The sequence below is a fragment of the Rhinolophus sinicus genome, chromosome 4 (assembly GCF_057876585.1).
Source record: "Rhinolophus sinicus isolate RSI-liver-muscle chromosome 4, RSI-T2T, whole genome shotgun sequence".
NCBI classification, from domain to species: domain Eukaryota; kingdom Metazoa; phylum Chordata; class Mammalia; order Chiroptera; family Rhinolophidae; genus Rhinolophus; species Rhinolophus sinicus.
The window spans coordinates 1,530,661-1,551,292 of record NC_142504.1 but is presented as its reverse complement, the minus strand read 5'-3'; the positions used below and the strand labels follow the sequence as shown (position 1 = coordinate 1,551,292).

Sequence of the window (20,632 nt, the reverse complement as noted above, 5' to 3'; positions counted from 1 at the left end):
TCAAGACCAGGCTGGCCGAGTCAATGGGGACAGGGCTCGGGAGGGAGGTGACCTTCAGGGGTGGGAGTACAGGGTCTGAAGGGGGCGGAGAGGGCTGCAGGTGTGCTTGTCCTGTCCTCCTGAGATTCCGTGGGGAGTTCATCTTTGAAGGCGCACTGAGCTGTGCAATTATGGTTTGTGCCCTTTCCTACATACGTGTGTGCTATTTGGCAATAAAAAGTGGACAAGGAGCATATGATTACATTAGAGAATTTTAGCAGATAGTTGTTCATCATCATAGTTCTTTAGCTTAATACCTAATTTCCACAAAATCGGACTCCAACTTTGGTTTTTAGTTTATTCTACATCCAGACCTCAAGGATAACCTCCTTTGTTGTCCACTTCATAAGTATTTGTGCATATATGAAAAGGCACCATCCATACACATATAAAAATGCGTAACAGTAATGTGGGTGAAAGTGAGGGGTATCTATGTATGGATGAAAATATATATATATGCCATCCTGAAAACTATTTTGTATCATTGCCAAAGATAATGGATTAGGAATTAATTCACAAATTCAACCTAGAATAAGCACATTTGTTGGCTTGATTGTAGCGGTTAAAGTTCAAATTCAAGATTCATGGTAATGTACTGTTGAATTCCTTTTGTTTCTATTCTTTGTAGGTTGACTCGATCATGGAAAATCATCATAAGCATGGTGTTTACAGTGATTTTTCTTCTTATAGGTGAGTCTTACTAAGCAATGACCCTTACAGCAGGGTTCTTCTCCTTTCAGCATGTTAGATGTTCAACTACCTTCTGGCTTTCATGGTTTCTGATGACAAATATGATGATGGTCTCATTGAAGACTCCTCGTGCAGGACAAGCAGTACTTCTCTTGCTGCTTTCAAGATTCTCCGTCTTTGGTTTTTGACTGATTGATTATAGTGTGTCTTGGTCTAAGTCTCTCTAACTTTATCCTTGTTAGAGTTTGTTGAGCTTCTTGGATGTGTAGATTTATGCTTTTCATCATATTGGGAAGTTTTTAGTCATTATTTCTTCAAATATTCTTTCTGCTTTTTTCTCTCTCTTCTTCTGAGACTCCCATAATGTGTACACTAATATGTTAGATGGTGTCCTGCAGGTCACTTAGGCTCTTTTTTCCTTTTTTCTGTATGCTTTTCCTGTTCAGATTCAATAATTTGAATTATCCTATCTTTGAGTTCATTGATTCTTTCTTCTGCCTGCTCAAATCTACTGTCAAACCCCTCTGAAGCATTTTTATGTATGTATGTATGTATGTATTTATTTCAGTTGTACTTTTGATTGTACTTTCTTTTGTACTTTTCAGCTTCAGAATTTGTATTTGGTTCCTTTTATAATTTCTCCATTGATATTCTAATTTCATTCACACATCATTTCTTAGGTTTTCTTTAGTTCTTTACCCATGGCTTCCTTTACTTTTTGAGCGTATTTAAAGTTTTTCATTTAGAGTTTTTGTCTAGTAAGTCCAGTGTTTGGGTTTCCTCAGGGATGGTTTCAGTCATTTTTCTCCCCCTTTAATGGGCAGTACTTTCCTGGATTTTTTTTTTGTGTGTTTTTTTCCCCCATTTTTTTTCCTATGCCTTGCAATTTTGTATCGGAAAATGGGCATTTCAATATTATAATGTGGTAACTGGAAATCATATTTTTCCCTTTTCCCAGGGATTGCTGTTACTGCTTTTTGAGGGCTGCAGTTATTTTAGTGATGGTCACTGTTCTGATATCTCAGTGGTCAACAAATGACCTGACAGAGATTTATTGGAGTCAAGGAGAAGGAAGGAAGATAGGGAGATAGATAGATAGATAGATAGATAGATAGATAGATAGATAGATAGATAGATAAACTACTCTCCCAGTCTTGACTGCTTGGCTCTAAGCTGGGCACTCTTTCAAGGCTAAGCTGAGCCACCCACAACTCCGCCTTAGCCTTCACCTCCTGCCTGCCTGGAGCCCACAGACCCGTCCAAGCTGTACCCCCAGAGTCTCTCTAGGATCTTTTCTGAGCATGCTCACTGCGTTCCTTTTTCCTTCCCAAGCCCTTATCCCCACAAGAGACTGTCTCCCCTGCCTTCTCCCTCCCATGCTTTTGGGTCTGTCTGCCACTTGCCTCACTCACTGTCCCTTGCTCAGGTGGGCATGGCCAGTTTATGACTTTAAATCTTTCAGCAGACATGGCAGTCTCCCAGAAAACAATTCTAGCCCAAGGAAATGGAATAAAACAAAGGTCAGCCTCTGCACCAGCTAATCAGGGGAACAGCAGGCAGGTCAAAACTCACAGCCACAGCATTTTAGAACAAGGCCTGTGTCAGCCCAGTGGTGCCAGCGAGCTGTGTCAGGAATGTGACTAGCGTCCCTACCACGCTGGGGAATGGGAGGTGCTAGGCAGGTGAGCCAAAGTGCCAGACTGCTCTCTTGCCAAAAAAAATCTGCTCTTTTCTTCAGTCTTCTGGTTGCTGCAAATGTTGGAGATTTCAGAATTTTTAAAAAGTTGATCCTGTTAATCTCTGCCAGCTTATGGTTGTTTCAATAGAGGACAGATTTTTTCAGAGCTCCCTTTGCTACCATTATCCATATTGTCACCCAAGGGTCTAATATTCTTTTTAAGAATATATACACTCTCCACGCTTAGAGAAATTCCTATTAGTTCATCTAGAATATCTCATAGATGTTTTCAGATAAACTCTTTAATCAGAGTTGGTCTTTTCTTTAACAGGATTTAGAAATCACATGTGGTTTACGAAAAAAGAGTTTCCTCAGAAATCCAGACGATTTTATGCTGCAATTACAGAATATAGTTCAAGGCTTTATCATTACCAGGTAATGTTTTAGTAAATCATTTTGTCTGCCATTCATTTAAAATTTAATACACTACAAGGTAAGTCCAACTTGCAATGTTATCTTTGTTTTGCAAGTGCATAGCTAATAGAAATAACGTAGGGACCAGAATTCTATTAAGTGACTTCATCTAATGCCAGTATTTTCCATGAGGATATGGTTTCACTCTGGTCATTTCATTATCGACAAGTTACTCTGATTTTTACTCGGAAGAGGGCTCTGTTAGAAACCACCTACAACTGACTGTGACTTGTTTTGTGTCACCTCTAGACAGATCCTGAGACACACGCTTTAGAAACGGCTTTGTGGCTGCTTTTTATTAAACTAACAACAGATTTTAAACACGCTCCCCATCTTTACATATTATTTTACAACAGCATTTTTTGGCTGACTAACAATCCTGTGAATGATATATTCAATAAATACTTCCAAACAATCGAATCACTTGCAATTTTTCAATATTACAAACATAAACTTCCTTGTTGCTAAATCTTTTCACCCATCCTTGATTTTTTACTGAGGATAAATTCCTAAACGAAGGATAAACAAAGAATAGTCACAATTTTAGGTCACCTTTCCATAGGGAAACTTAGTGACTTAATACTGCTTTCCAAAAGCTGGATGTGTGTCCCCATCTGCTCCACCGCCAAGAAGGGGAGGACAATAACTATGGACTAGAAGTGACTGTAGGCTCGCTGAATGCATGTCACTTCACCCTTAAAACGATCCTTAATAAGAGTATTACTGAATCCATTTATTGATTGGGAAGCTGGGTCAGAACAATTAAGGAAATGAGTGTGTGTGCCTGAGGCAGCTCAGCTGTACGTTCTGGAGCTGAAATTCCAGCCCAGACTTTGCTGACACTGGGTCTGCCAGTCTGAGCTGTCTGCTGCTTATGCTGAAGACACAGTGTTACTGTCACGCGAGGTACAGCCTCAGCAGCCATATAGTCACTGTCACGATGAGCAGCTTAAAGCCATGGCTGCAAAGGACTTGCACCAGCATTTAACTGGTTTCTGTCTGTAGCCTGCACAGAGCAGCATGCTTACTCGGGCACAGTCTGCAACCACTGTACCTCCTAGGATTCACCGAGAAGCTATACAGTTTAAAGTGAGGTATCTGGTGGGAGTTTTTGTAAAGGAAGAAAAAGTAAAGGTGTTTGTGAACAACTTGCATCAAGTTTGTCCCAGCTCAGATTCCGGGAGCCATGTTCTAAGGCATAAAACTTTGGGTCTCAGTCGACATGACCTGAATAAAACAAATATCATATTTGTTCCGATAATGGAAGCCACCTGAGCTCCTCTGGAAATAAGGCAAAATAAAAAATGCTTTTAAATCTGGAAAATTTTACTTTTCAAGAACTCTCAAATTCACTTAGAAGCAAACAAATGAAGGACTGTTCTGTGTATGTTCTTTTAAGGCCAGAACAGAAAAAGCAGCAAATTGAAAATACTGCCCCTAGTGATGGGAAACTTACACAAACAGAAACTGGGAACCTTACATAAACAGAAACTGAAAAACTAGAAGACTCACTCCTACCAAAAATAAACTCCCAATCCATGCCCCTGCCCAAAGAAAACCACTGAGGAGCGCGCATGAGAAATGTCACTGCTTGGCAGGAGAAACCTCAGGCTCACAGCGCTCTCTGTTCCACACTGTTCCATCCCCTCCACTGCCACGGCCTCTCGCAGATGTGCTCTGGAGCAGCACACTGAGAGCAAGTCAGTCTTGAAACCAAACATTTACCAGCAGAGGATGGAGCATTATTTCCCAGATTACACACTGATGGTCACTGTGGTGGGCTGAAAAGTGACCCCCAAAAGACGAATTCCACAGCCTAACCCCCAGAACCTGACTTTTATTTGGATAAAGGCTCCGAAGATGCAATTCGAGATCTTGAGATAAAATCATCCTGATTTCCCAGATGGGCCGTCAATACAGTGACCAGTGTCCTTGTAGAGACACCAGAGGAGAAGGCCATGTGACGAAGTAGCAGAGCCTGGAGTGATGCAGCCAGAAGCTCCGAGGGCCAGGGGTCCCTAGATGCAGGAGGAGGCAGGAACAGAGTCTCCCAGGGAGCCTTCAGAGGGTTGTGTGGTCCTCCCGACACCCTGACTGGACTTCCGGTGCCAGGACCACAGATTTCTGTTGTTCTGAGCTGCTAGGTTTGCAGCCATTTGTGGGAGAGTCTGGAACCCACAGGGCACATGGAGCTCGGGGCACCGAGGGAGTAGCTGGGGCCAGACAGCGGGAGTGGACAGCTGTCCCGTCGCTGAGGGGGCCTGCTCACTGCCACCTCCACCGGGGCCCAGGTTGTATGTCCTTAACAGCAGCTCTGCCCCTGGCGGCTCTCAGCCTGGACCTGCACCACCCGTGGAAACATGAGGTGGTCCTGTTCAGGTAAATGCCTGCAATTCTTCTGAGGTTACTGCTAATGGAATCCAGTCCCTCATGTGGCAAGGGGAAGCCCCCTCTCTGTTGACAGGGTGAGCAGTGGCCCCCTCAGCATGGCCCTTGGATGCCTGGATGTGCGCCCCTTCCCTGCTTACCCCTCCCCGCCACCATTTCACACATCTTGCCCCTTCCGCCTCCTTTGCGTGTCCTCCGAAGGCACTCAGCACTTTCCCTCTTGAGAATCAGGGCTTGTTACACACATCTTAGAGCTCCAGTACAGGCCACTCCTCCGTCACTAAACAGACATGGGTGTGACCTCGTCACCTCCAAATACAAGTGTTTGCGGGAAGGCTGAAAAGATGCAGGCGTCCTGGAGGACCCCGTGTGCCCCGCCCATCACGCACGTCCCTCAAGAGTGGACGTGTGAGTTCTTTCCCCTTTGTGAATAAGGGGAAAAAAACCTATTTGATTTGTCTTTTTTATTTTCAGGCCCGACTTTGGATGCCAAAAGAGCAACTGGAACTTTTAAAGTGAGTGAGATTTTCTGATACGTGGGGCTTTGTGGTGTGGTTCCAAAAGCTGAAATGTTTTGTAAAATTGTAAGACTAAAACCATTTCTACTTCTATGACAATTCTTTAAGGAAACATACAATGGGAAGTGCTTTCAGTATTTATGATTAAAACTATGGAAAACAACCGAGACACGATAAATGGGCCAATGGTTGAACACCTTAGAGCATATGCCTTAATGGAGAATTACGTAGCCATTAAAAGAATTCTAAAACAGATTCAACGATTTGGGAAGTGCAGGGAGACATTAAGACTGTAGACATGATCTCTGTTTTGTTACTATATTTGCACAGAACAAAAACTTACAAACACACTAAACTGTGTTTACCTCTTCAAAAGTTTTGTGTGTTCTAAATTGTAGACACGTGATGTTCTACAAATTGGAAAAAAAGTGCTAGATAAGCAGTGCTTACATTTTTTGCTTGTTTGTTTTTTTTAAGTAAAGTTTATTGGGGTGACAATTGTTAGTAAAATTACATTGATTTCAGGTACACAATTCTGTATTACATCATCTATAAATCACATTGTGTGTTCACCACCCAGAGTCAGTTCTCCTTCCATCACCATATACTTGACCCCGTTTACCCCCATCTCCCACCCCCCACCCCCCTTACCCTCTGGTAACCACTAAGCTGTTGTCTGTGTCTATGAGTTTTTGTTTCTTTGTCTTGCTCCTTTGTTGTCTTCAGTTTTATATCCCACAAATGAGTGAAATCATATGGTTCTCTACTTTTTCTGTCTGACTTATTTCGCTTAGCATAATACTCTCAAGATCCATCCATGCTGTCACAAATGGCACTATTTCATCTTTTCTTATGGCAGAATAGTATTCCATTGTGTATATGTACCACATCTTCTTTATCCATTCATCATATTTTTTTCAACATAAAGAGATACCTATTGGCTGGATATTTTCTTATTCTGTCTACCAGTAATTTTCAAACTATAAAAGTAGCAGAACCCATTCTTAGAAAGTAAATGTGCCCCCAGGGGCCTCCACCACCCTGGCCTGAGGCCAGGGCACAAACCTTGGGGGCACAGGCTGAAAACTGCTGCTCGTCCCTCCCACACTCCATGTGAGCTGTCCCTGTAGGGAAGGGGAGAGTGGGGACTTGGCACTGCTCGGTGACGTCACCCAGCCTCAGGCAGGGCGGCAGAGCTCCTGGAGGGAGGGAGGAGGGTTGGTTGAGCCCCACTTGCCTGCCCTGAGCATACCCCAAGCCCCAGAACACCCTCAGGAAAGCGTCCCCTGGTGTCTCCTTCTCACGTGTGCTGAATGCAGTGTTCAGGGCACACGCCCCCGCCCCAGCTGCCCCTCATGTGAGGCTTTCTCTACAACACAAAGCACCTCTTCACTTTGCTGAGGGAGCCAGCACCAGCGATGCCGGACGTGCACCTTTCCCCCTCTCACGTGGCGGGTCTCCATTTACAGGAAAGAAAGCCAGGCTTTGGAAAACAACTTTCGTGAAATTCTATTTTTAATTGAACAAATCAACGTTCTGAAGGCATTACTTAGAGAGACACAGGACGGCCTGCACAATGACAGCCGGAACGCGGATGGAGACTCCAGCGAGGCCCAGAACGCCACGGAGACCACTGACGAGGTGCAGTGGGGCTGGGGGACGGGGCGTGGCGAGGGTCTCCTGCTGGTGCCACCTCCCAGCAGGCCTCTGACAGGGCGTGGCTGTGTCCTCCTCTCCAGTCCTCCCTGACTTTGCGTCCTTTCTCCAAAGCCCCTGGAGCCACTTTGTCACCATGGCTTTGTCACAGAGAAGACTTTGCATTGAAATCGCACTTCCCACCAAAATAAAGACCTAATTCTGTTTCATTTTCCAATAAACAAACAAACAAAAGGTCATTCAGAAATCGCAGCCTCTGAATGTCCATACACAAATACTTTAAATAGCAAACTATTTTTATCCACAGACCTAAAACTAGTGTATTTGACCTAATTTGCTCCAGATTAGGCAACATTACAATGGAAAGCAATGAACTTGGTTTTGCTTCTCTTCTTCTTCTGCCCAAGGCCCAGAAACCTAACCCAGGCCACCTACTGCCTGGGACACTGTTCTGTCACTGGGGGGTGCTGTCACTTAGAACTGCCTGCTCCTGCAGGATGCTCGCTTCTCTACAATCACACGTCCTTCAGAATCCAACATTACTTCAAATGAATGAATGATTTCTAAGACAAGCAATCTGTACTTCACGTCAACTGCCTTTCTCCCCAAATATCTACAGAATGTGCGAGTGTCTGAGCAAGCAGAGAAACGAATGAAAGAGGGGACTCAGCACGTCACACACGCAGCCTCCACTGTCTGTCTCCCTGAGAGCCGACATGTGGTCATTAGGGCTTCGGAAGGGGCCGTGGGTCTGACCTTGCTCTGTAACCTTGGAGGAGTTAGGGGACACAGCCTAGCTCCCTCAGCTGCCTGAGACGCGCCAGTCACACCGAGCTGTGAGGGTGACACTAGAAATTTGTGCGCAGTGGCGGGCTTTGCGTGTGACTGAATGGTCACCGTTACTATTTTGCAGATTAGGGGACAATAGTGTGAAATGTCAAAACTCCAGCAGTGGACAGGGATTGCTAATGGAAAACTATTTTTCACTTTGTACAGGAAATGGCAAACTTGGTAAATTATGTACTTAAAAAGCTGAGAGAAGACCAAATCCAGATGGCTGACTACGCCCTTAAGTCAGCAGGTGAGTGAAGGAGTGAAAGGCCAGTGTAAGAAGCTCATACTTCAACAGCGTCTCTGATCTCGCATTTCTTTATGAGGAAAACATGTTGATCTAGCTGGTCATTTAAGGAGTGAAGTGAACAAATCTACACAATGAAGAAGAGACTAGAGCTGATTGCAGCGGATTGCTCTGAGCTGGGTGCAAATCTCAGAGGGAGTGACATTGCAATCTCATGGCATAGAAAGGGGCCTGGGGAAAGGCGGCACCCCACACCCAGGGGCCTGGGGAAAGGCGGCACCCCACACCCAGGGGTCTTCGTATGTGTTTAGGGAACTTTCATAAAGACAAATTATATTCTGGGCGACAAAGCCCCTGGGATCTGAAACAGGTATGTCAGCTCCCACATTCCTATCCAATATTGTAACAGAAGTCCCAACCACTAAGAGAAGAATGGGGGTGGGGGGAGAAAATTGGAAAGGAAGAAATAAAAATCTTTTCACAGACAATATGATGACTTATATAGAAAATCACCAAAAAAAGCTACTAGAACTAATTAGCGAGGTTAATAAATTCGATTGTATATATATGATTTTTAGATACTACTAATAAAATATTGGGAAAAGAAAATTTAAAAACAGTAATATTCATAACAGCAGTAAAAAAACACTCAGGCATGAATCTAATAAGATATGCATAGGATCTGTGTGCTTAAACCTAAAAATGTTCTAATGAAAGAGATAAAATTCAGAAATCAGTGGACAGATACAACAGGCTCACGGATTAGAAGTGGGAGGGTTGTTGAGATGGCAATTCTACCCACTAGGCTATTGATTGCAGGTGACCCCAATCACAATCAGCAGGACCGCCACTAGAAAGCTACAGGCGGTTTCTGAAATGTACATGGAACGTAGAGGAACTAGAAGGGCCCAAACGGGTTTGAAAAGAAGGACTCTTCAAAGTTGGAGGATTCACGCTACCTGGTTGGAAGGCTGTCGTGCAGGGGACCCTGCTCGCTGCGCCATTTGTCATGCGGGGACCCTGCTCGCTGCGCCATTTGTCGTGCGGGGGACCCTGCTCGCTGCACCATTTGTCGTGCGGGGGACCCTGCTCGCTGCGCCATTTGTCGTGCGGGGGACCCTGCTCGCTGCGCCATTTGTCGTGCGGGGGACCCTGCTCGCTGCGCCATTTGTCGTGCGGGGGACCCTGCTCGCTGCACCATTGGTCGTGCGGGGGACCCTGCTCGCTGCACCATTTGTCGTGCGGGGGACCCTGCTCGCTGCACCATTTGTCGTGCGGCGAGGCCTGCGGGGTCTCTGCTCCCGCTCCCCATATAACGCAGGATATGGTGAGGCCAAAAAGGAACACCCACGGAGCCATAGGTAGGGGAGTCACACCACTATATTCTCTCTGGCGGCACTATACTCCCACTGGAGGCCGGATCCACACTGTCCGCAAACCGCCATCCACACTCGCCAGCCCAGCCGCCATCCTCTTGCTAGCCCCCATTCTTTCTCTCTTCTCTTCCTCTAGCGTAGCCACAGCAGTTATATTAGTGGCCAATGGCTCACTGGTTACAGCTGACGGCCAACTAGCCACAGCTGATGGCCATGCAATCACAGTTGGCCATTTACTACCTGAGCCAGCACCTTTCCATGTGAGGCCGAGAGCCTGGAAACTGCTTTCTGGGGCTCTGCCCCCACAAAGGCTTATTGTGAACTATAGGAATCAAGAGGCACCAATGCAACAGAACAGAATGTCCAAACGTAGTCCCACCCGTCTGCAGTGAAGTGATTTTTGACACAGGAAAGAAAGCCAGTGGTGATGGTGGAGTTAGGCATCCCTATGCAAACATGAGCCCTGACTGCTAACTCCCACCTTACAGAAATGAAGTCAAAACGGTGATAGACCGAAATGGAAAGTTTAAGAGAAAACCTTTGTGATTTTGAGTTTGTTAAAAATTTCTTAGATAAGATACTAAAGACATAATCCATAAAAGGAAAAGAATGGATAATTCGGACTTTATCAAAATTACAAACGTCTGCTCTGCAAAAGGTAGTTAATAAAAAGACAAGAACAGGCCAGCAGAGAATATTTGCAAACCACATATTTGACAAAGGACTTTTATCCATAATTTATAAACACTCTAAAAATTTAACAATAAGAAAACAGCCAACTAAGTAAAAAGCAGCAAAAGATTTGAAAGTAAGTTTATCAGAGAAGCTATATGAATATCAACAAACCAGATAAAAATGCTCAACATGATTACTCATTAGTGAAATGTAAATTAAAACCACAATGATCCCTATTAGAACACCAATAACCACCTATCAGAACAGCAAACAAACGAAACCTGACCACAGGAAGTGCAGGCAACAATGAGAAGCACCTGGAACTCTTATGCTCCTGATGAGAACGGAACACGATACAGCCATTTTGAAAGCCAGTGTGACAATTTCTTATTAAGTGAAATATAACACAAGACCCAGCACTCCCACCTCTAGGTATTTACCTAAGAGAAATTTAAACTTAACGTTCACAACAAAACCTGTACGAGGACGTGCATAGGAACTTGATTCATCGTCACCCAAACCGGAAATAGCCAAAATGTCTGTCAACAGACGACTGAGGAACTAGTCGCGACTGAGGAACTTTGTGCCCGTCCAGCGGAATGCTCCTCAGCCGTGCAAAGGAATGGACTATGGGCACTCACTGCGACACCCAGGGATCTCAGGGGTGCTCCCTGTGCCACATGACAGAGCCATACTGCAGAGGCTCCACACTGACACAGAGGGACAGCGTGTGTGTGTGTGTGGGGGGGGGGGGGGGGGGAGGGATCCAGAATACAGAATAGGCACATCCTTAGCTACAGAAAGTAGAGTAGTGACCGCCTAAGGCTGGGAGGAAGTGGGGGAACTACTAAGTACTATGGGATTTGGGGGGCTGATTGAATATGTTCTAATATTAATTGTTCTCATGATGCACAACTCCAGACTGAAAAACCACTGGATGGTACACTTCAAATGGGTGAATTGTGTAGCATGTGAATTATATCTTAATAAAGCTGATTAAAAGGAAATGAATGAAAAAAGTGAAGAAATATGAATTTAAAAAACCCCACATACCACAATTTAAATGTGTTCTTGAACAGATTAAGGGGGTGGGGCATCAGCCGTCACCCTAGCCTGTGAAAGCCCTTACTGTGTGGCCAGTCAGTGGAGTAGGAATGTTGACTGAGCAGAGTATCAGCTCTCAAAGCCAGGCACACACAGGCGGCCAGAGAGAATAAAGGAGGCCCAGCTACATTTGAATTTCAGGCAAACAGCAAATAATTTGTTAGCATAAATGTATTCCAAATATTACATGGGACATACTACTATAGTTCCAAAAAGTTACTGTTTATCTGAAATTCAAATTTAACTGGGAGTCTTGGATTTTTACTTGCTAAATCTGGCAACCCTAGGTACAAATTCAGTTTCACACTGTGCCATCTTAGAAAAAGCACTGGTAATCAGACACTCAGTCAGGCACATGCATCTTAAATATTGTGATATCTAGATGAAATCTGAGGAAATGATTTGCATTTTCTTTACGTCTTTTATAAAAATACATTTTGCTTCTACAATGAAGTAACCTGATGGGATAATATTTGATGAGTATATTTTATATATCTTTGACTAAAATTAAAGCTTAATCTATCTCCAGAATTGCTATCATGAATATAATGTGTTAGTACATCTATGTCCTTTTTGGTTTTTATGCTTTTTTATTTTTGAGTGAACTGGGCTGACATAAAGACTTGTCTACTCTACGAGCTGTTAAAATATGTGGTTTATATGTCTCTTTGGGTAATAAACACAATCCATGTGATATTTCCATCTCCAAATCAATTGCTTCAGAATTAAATATTTTATCATAAAACAAGTTTCAGAAATGTTGTGAAACTACACAGAGCAAACTTTCTCAGAGTGACGATATTTTGGTGGTAATGAAACAGGAAGTCAGACTTTTCCTACCAGTTCCTGAGTATGAATTTTACCTTATTCATAATTCGTCCAGTAATAGTTTTCCAACATAATTAAAATCTAAATGAGATGTTTTGAGTTGTGTCTAATTTTTTATTTTAAAAACTATTTTATAATTTTAGGAGCCTCCATCATTGAAGCTGGGACCTCGGAAAGTTATAAAAATGATAAAGCCAAACTACACTGGCATGGGATTGGGTTCTTAAATTATGAAATGCCTCCAGATATTATCCTTCAGGTAAAAGTTACATTGAGAGTAACCTGTTTATATTTTACTATTTTCTTCCTATTATTTATCATGAAAATATTAATGTCTAAAATGGAGGCAACTCTGAACTTACAGATTCTGAAAGTCTCTTTGTATTCTTATGGTCATCAAACTACATGAATTATTTCTTACTTTACAGTCTGTAAACTATGAGTAATTATTATTTTTTTATTTTAAAACCAGTGAACTAGATTATTTACTTCTCAAGTAGGATATTCGCTTCTGCATCTCTAAGTGGATTCTGCGGCCTACCTTTTCCATTGGCCAATTCAGTCAGTGCACACGCATCTACGGAAGGTGCACGCCCCCTACGTGCCTGTCCTGAGCTACGTGCTACTCAGGCCAGCACATTCTTGTAAAGTCCAAGTATAACAGGAGAAACTTCCAAATAAGATTTCCACTAACATTTCACTTCAACCCAGGAGACAGTAGACATCAACAGACAGTAGAGCTCTTCTTAACCGTAATCAACACACCTGAAGTTAGTTTCTAATTTAGCAATACCTTCCGGGGAAACCTATGGATCGCACTCCAGAGTACAGTCTAGATCTAGAAAATGGTATACCATTTGTCGTGCGGGGAGGCCTGCAGGGTCTCTGGTCCCGCTCCCCACATAACGCAGGATATGGTGAGGCCAAAAAGGAACACCCACGGAGCCATAGGTAGGGGAGTCATACCACTACGGTCTCACTGGAGGCTGGGTTCACTGGACGTGCGACCTGCTGTCCGTTTTGTCTGCAACCCACCGACGACTCTCTTTCACTCTCCTCCACTCTCCTCTGTAGCCGCAGCAGTTATATTAGCGGCTAATTAGCTAACTGGCTACAGCTGACGGCCAATCAGCCACAGCCAACGGCCATTCACCACCAGAGCCAGCACCCCTCCACGTGAGGCCGAGAGCCTGTAAACTACTTTCTGGGGCTCTGTCCCCACACTATTTTTCTTCCTTACCACCAGCATCAGCATCACCATCACTATCACCACTGCCATGCTAACCACCACCTCCACACCATCACCACCATCACCACTATTACCACCATTAACATCGCCTCCACCACCACTCCACCACCACCACCTACGCCACTACCATTATCACCTGCACACCATCACCATTACCATCACCACCACCACCACCACCATTAGCACCACCTGCGCCACCAGCACCAACATTACCACCACCATCCTCACCTCCATCACCATCACTACAATGACCACCACCATCACTAACTTCTCCACCATCAGTACCACCACCACCACCACCATTAGCACCACTTGTGCCACCAGCACCAACATTACCACCACCATCCTCACCTCCATCACCATCACTACAATGACCACCACCATCACTAACTTCTCCACCATCAGTACCACCAGCATGCTATCACCACCCATACCAACCAGCTGTCATCTAGCAGCTCATAGTCCAGTCAGAGCAATGAAAGATACTCGTATAATAAAGGGCTCAAATAAATATAAGCATAATGGGCACTGGAAGAACAATCACCCTTCTGGGTGTCTGGAAGTTTTCCTGTTTGATACGCAGAAGGGAGCTCTGTCGTCCGTAGGGGTGGATTTAATACAACCAGATAAGAGATTAACGCTTGTGTTTTCTTTGTAGCCGGATGTTCACCCTGGGAAGTGCTGGGCCTTTCCAGGTTCCCAGGGGCATGCCCTAATCAAGCTGGCCAGGAAGATCATACCAACTGCAGTTACCATGGAGCACATCTCAGAGAAGGTGTCGCCCTCAGGAAACATCTCCAGCGCACCCAAGGACTTTTCTGTCTATGTGAGAAGCTGTATCAGTCTTTGCTCAGAGTGGGTTACGATACGAAGTGGGTGGCTAGGGATTAGGAGCTGGGGTCTCATCTGAACTGTGCAACTAACTATCTCTACCACAGTGAGGAGGTCACTTATCCCTTGGACTCTGCTTTGTCATCTACAAAGTGACAGGGTTTAACCTGATGATTTCTACTACTTTACTTTTTTTAATCAAAGTGAGACACGTACAATTAAAAACTCTAAACATGTCCACACGTTTAGAATGAAACACGGTTTTTCCTTGTCCTACTACTCCCACCCCCCAATTTTTCCTCCCGGAAGCTTCCACTTGCAAACGTTTTGGCTATTTATTTGGGTTCTTCCCTGCATGTTTGCTTTTCCTAATTCTTAACTTTTCAGTTTTGGTTATTGTCTGCTGACATTCTCTGGTGGAAAACGAAGATTAGTTCTCTTCCGTGGCTCTCTCATCCTACCAATGTGTTGTGTTTTACTTTTTTATTGAGCTATAATTCAGACACCATGCAATTCATCCATTTAACCTGGATACTTCAGTGGCTCTTAGTATATTCGCAGAGCTGTGTATTCATCCCCACAATCAGGTTTTGGATATTTTTATCCCTCCCAAATGAAACCCTGGACCTCTTAGCTGCCGCTGCCCACCCTCTATCTCACTCCCCCAGCCTCAGGCAGCCACTAACTACTTTGCCTCTCTAGATGGGCCTCTTCTGGACACTTCATATAAATGGAATCACAAATGGTCTTTTGTGAAGGGCTTCTTCACTTAGCATAATGTTTTCAAGGTTCATCTATGTTAGAACATAAGTATGTTCTCTTTGAAAATTGCTGACTAATATTCCATTGTATGGATGGACCACATTTTATTTATTCGTACATCAGTTGATGGATCTTTGAGTTTTTTCCACTTTTTTGGCCATTGTGAACAACGCTGCTGTGAACATTTGTGCACAAGTTTCTGTGTGGACATTAATTTTCATTTCTCTGGGTCTACACCCAGGAATAGAAGGCTAGATCACATGGAAAATGGGTTTCGTGTTTGGGGCATGGCTAGATGGTATATCTTACTGTTGGTTTCAATCGATATTTCGTGTGTTCACTGTGACTGTGGGGAATATTCTGCCCTCAGCTGAGCCCTACAGTGTACTCCAATGGTATTTGCTTCGTGTACATTTTTAGATGATCCTGAGGATAATTGCCTCCTCCTAATGTCTTCTTCAGACGTGTAAAAATCCTCCCACTTATGTCAGATAACTTATAAACTTCTTTTTTCATGTTTCTTTTGGGACAGCCTCTGGATTGTCTGCCTGTTTGCTCCAATCTGACTTGTTGCCAGTTATGTACGGCTGCTCTCAGGGGTTTCATTTCCACACCCCAAGGGTTCAACTGATTACTGATTATTTAATCTGTTATTTTAAAAATATTTTCTCTTATTTTCCTTTTCTGTTCTATCTTCTGAAAGATATTATGAATTTCTTTTAACTTCTATGTTGGATTTTTCATTTCTGCTGTCATGATTTTTCTTTCTAAGATGTTTTCCTATAGTCTTTTCTTAAAAAAAAAAAAAAAGATTTTATTGGGGAAGGGGAACAGGACTTTATTGGGGAACAGTGTGTACTTCCAGGCCTTTTCCCAAGTCAAGTTGTTGTCCTTTCAATCTTAGTTGTGGAGGGCTCCGTTCAGCTCCAGGTCTAGTTGCCGTTGTTAGTTGCAGGGGGAGCAAGGAATCGAACCAGCAACCTTGTGGTTGAGAGCCCACTGGCCCATGTGGGAATCAAACCGGCAGCCTTTGGAGTTAGGAGCACGGAGCTCCAACCACCTGAGCCACCAGGCTGGCCCAATAGTCTTTTAAAGTCTAAATTTCTTCTTCTGTGGATGCAATGTTTTCCCTGAAGTCTCCAGAGATATTATAGTTTTGTTTCCTGTTTTTCTGCTCCCTCCCCCGTTGACAGGGTCTCTGTCCTTCTCATTATGTGCTTTTCTCACATGTTTGGTGATGCTTGTGTCATGTTTAAGAGCTAAACAGTAAAGAGCCAGTGAAAGCTTTGCACACTTGGTGGGGTGGGTGGACCGGGGTCTTCACAGGCAGTGGTCTAGTTGGGCCATTTTTTCTGGAGACTCCAGAGTGTGGGATTGGGCAGGTTGACCCTGGGAGGAATTCTACAAGCTGTGCCCAGGTTTCAGCTTGGCGACCACATGCTGGGGGCTGCTGAGAGAAGAGGAGCATGGCCCGCCATTCAGCACACAGGGTATGCCCTCACCTCTGACATGTGCAGGTCTCCTGAGCCCAGCGGTCCCAGAACTGGGAGGATGAAGGTAGTTTGTGCTGGGCCAGGCCGGGGTGATTACCGGTCAGGGGCTGGGGCCTAACTGCTTCAGCTCCCTGTCCGCTGGGGCCCCTGCAGCCCCATGGCCCGCCTCTGGAGCTTCTGGGACTTGCAGTGTACATCGTGTCAGCGTGTTCCCACAGCCAGGGGAGTCTGTGTTTTCTCCAGGGCACCACACCACTCGCCCTTTGGCCACGTCCAGGCTTTGTGTCTGGTGTCTGCTCCCATGTCTTCCTTGTAGGTTTATGCTTGCCTTCAGCCCCCTGCTGTCCTGCCTGAGGGAGGGCTCAGAGGTAAACGTGGTGCTCGGCTTGCCTGTTTCATCAAATGCCTCTGAAGGCCATGCCTCTGGGCTGCAGAACAGAAAGATGACCACCACCCTCTGCTGCAAGGCTGCTGCCACCCACGATAGTTGCCTGCTGAGCCCACAGTTGAGTTGGGCTGAATTGGAGCAGGTCAGACCCCACCTCAGACAGGTGCACACAGTTGCTCATTACCGAGGAATTATGGGTGAATCCTTCAGTAATCAAAACTACTTCTCATTGTTTTTCTTATATTAGCAAATTTATGAACCAAGTAAAGTTAAAACAGGGTAATACAGAAGGTGTAACTAAAATAAGCACTCCTCCGTACCCTACTAAAGGAACCACGTGAGGCTTGGGTTTTCTGTATCTGTAATCATGGGTGTGTTGTTTAATCACGATATATTCAATTCTTTTAATAAAACTATGTTACAAATAGTTTGAATATTAATATGTTCATTATAAAACAATTTAATTAATGAACTCTTTATTTTGTTGTGTTACTATGATTTAAGGAACCTAAAGATCAACTTTAGATAGTCACGAAAGAAATTAATTCCCACCAGTGTATTTTCCTCTCAAAAACCTTCGATTTTGAAAGGTAGGGAAGGAAGGTAAAATAAATAAATAAATAAATAAATAAATAAATAAATAAATGAAACTGCATACAAATATCAGTATTTTCTTTCAGTCAGCAAACACTTTTTGGATAGAGTTATTTGTATGATCAGTCTGGAAATGGATTAAGTTTATCTTATTTTGGAAAACACTGGGTCAACATAGGGACTTTTGTTTTATTTTATTCAAAGTATTCTGACTGCCAATACAGTTATTAGGCCAGAGATTTGTTCTATCTATCTATCTATCTATCTATCTATCTATCTATCTATCTATCTTCATCCACCCACCCACCCACCGACCGCCCTTCACCTGCATCTCAGGGATGCATCTATGCATCTATCCATCTACCTTCTTCCTACCTGTCTAGTGAGCCCTGTGCTCAGCCTGCCTCTTGCCTTGCGAACTCCCGAGTTCAACACCTTTGGGGCACCTAGGCCAGCACTGCGCCCCCGGGGGACCCCAAAGATGTCTGGAGAATTATTTTAACCGAGCACCCATTCCTTACGACCTGTGTGTCTGTTACTTTTTTCACAGGGCATCCTGAAGCAAAGTGGAGGAGAAGAGGTTTTCCTAGGTCAGTTTTTATACAACAAAACAGGAACCACGGTTCAGACCTTTGAGCTCCAGGTAATGAGGGCCCTGGATAGGGATGCGGGCTCCGCTGCTGGGAGGGGTGTGTTGGGGCTGCGTGTGGAAGTGACGTGTGAGATTAACCGCGACAGGAGCATGAGAGAAACGAGGCTCTTCTGAGCTTCAGTTCTGAGCTCCCAGTGCTGATGTGCATTTTAATGCAAGACAGGCAAACACCAAAGTGTGTTCTAAGCCTCATTCCTCCTCGTTCGCTATCACTTTTTAAAAACTGTCTTCACCTTCTCAGTCCTTCTCTTATCAGTCTGGTTCCCTTGCACTGTTAGGTTAGACAGTCACTATCTCAACTTTCTTATGAGGGCGATGGTGCAGTAGGAGATGGTTAGAGGCAGAGAGGAACTCAGGGCAAGAGAAAACAAATATTTAATACCAGACGATACAGGCAAAACTTCTCTCCTTAACTCAAAGGGGAAAAAGCACAAACTGTTAGCACACAAGGCCCCCAAAAGTCAAGGTGCATGAAATATATCTTCAGTGTTTCTCATTAGCCACAGGAAGTAATGAAGAAATACAGAAGGCGTCTCATATCATGTAAAAGCAAGTGTTGTATGACACTACTTGGCCAATGGTGAGAAAATCTAGGCTGAAAACAACGTATGTGTTAGAACTGAATGTGCCGGAGGAGTTTCCTACGTGACTCTATAGCCGTGTCCCTCCCTCCCTCGTGGGCTGGCCATGGAGGAGCACGGTGGGGGCATCTCAGAGGAAGGAGAGCACCTGGTGTCCAGGCTGCCATATTCTCTTCCTTCCCCGGAACGTGTCTTCTTAGGAGCTCTTTACTTACGGTGGCTCATTTTCTCGGCCACTACAGTGATGTTTGAATACCCTGTGTTAGGAAGGGAGGAAGGAAAGAGTTTGAATTTCCCATTACGTCAGCATTCCTCGGGATTCTTTGAGATGGATTTCTTGATAAGGCATTAATTTTATTTTTTCTTTATTTTCAGCATGAAGTTTCTGAACCCTTATTATGTGTGAAACTTAAAATCCTCAGCAACTGGGGACACCCGAAGTACACTTGTTTATACAGATTCAGGGTGCACGGCACCCCGGGAGACCACACCTAGAGAGTTGGTGCAGAAGGTGACGGCCAGGGGGGTAGGACAGCCAAGTGTCCCTGCCCCTTAGCTTCACTACACTCAGAGGGGTGGACTCGGCAGTGGGAGGGAAACCTCAAAGTGGATGGATTTTACTAGTAAAAGTGTAAAAGTGACTCAGTCTCCTTCTGGTAGCTTTGCTTTGGGGATGAATGTCGCTGGAGCCCTGACAAGTAAATCTGTCTCGAAGGCGGTATTACTCAACAGTCTTTCTCAGAGGGGCGCCTCTGCCTTCCTTAATTTGTTCATCCACCCCAGGCACGGATGGCCCGTTACCACTGTTGTTTAACACGTGTCTGGACACACAGGCCAATCTGCTTAGATAAGTGAAAGAAATCAGAGGTTAAAAGGAGTGAGGATGTCTGACCATGACTATTTGCAGATGATCTGATGAATTCCTTCAAATGCAATGAAGTCAATTAGAAAATACACCACACACAGGAAAAACTGCAGTAAGTTAGTGGAAAGAAAATTACCACATGTAAATCAACATTATGTATAAATACAAACAACCAGTTAGAGGATATAATTTACAAAAGCCACAACAAAGATGAAAAAGAATCAGATAAACGAAACAATTAAACTACCTGTTTGAAAACACTCCAAACAGCAGTGGATCATGAGAAGACGTCAATGATGGAAAGACACACCTTTCCTGTGATACAAAAACTCCGCTATCAAGAGGTCAGTGTTCACTAATCTATAAATTCAATTTAATCTCAAAACCCAGAAAAAACGTATTTCTGAGACAATTACGGGAAATTAAGGATATTTCAGTGCCTGTGTGATAATAGTATTTCGATGTTATTACAAAAAAAGAATTATTCTTGTTTAGATTTATATATTTAAATATTTACAGATGAAATGACATATGTGGGATATGTTTCAAAATAATAAAATGAGGAAATGTGTGGGAGGATCCACAGAGAAGACTGGCCACGCAATGATCATTGAAGGTGTGTGCTGGTCCATGGGGGTTCACGCCTACTGTTCTGCCTTCATTTATATAAGTAACCAGAAGTGTTGTGTTTTAAGCCAAATTGATTCTAAAGT

At 44.0% G+C, this 20,632-nt stretch overlaps 1 protein-coding gene across 1 annotated transcript; it reads left to right on the top strand.

Moving 5' to 3' along the window:
• Positions 1-674: 674 nt before the first annotated feature.
• Positions 675-19,783, top strand: SUN3 (Sad1 and UNC84 domain containing 3). The gene is made up of 9 exons (XM_019731558.3): positions 675-729; positions 2,739-2,842; positions 5,744-5,784; positions 7,257-7,428; positions 8,440-8,524; positions 12,648-12,763; positions 14,412-14,579; positions 18,372-18,464; positions 19,430-19,783. Exons 1-9 carry the CDS (start codon positions 699-701, stop codon positions 19,547-19,549), a joined length of 930 nt encoding a protein of 309 aa, XP_019587117.3. The 5' UTR covers positions 675-698; the 3' UTR covers positions 19,550-19,783.
• The last annotated feature ends 849 nt before the right edge of the window (positions 19,784-20,632 follow it).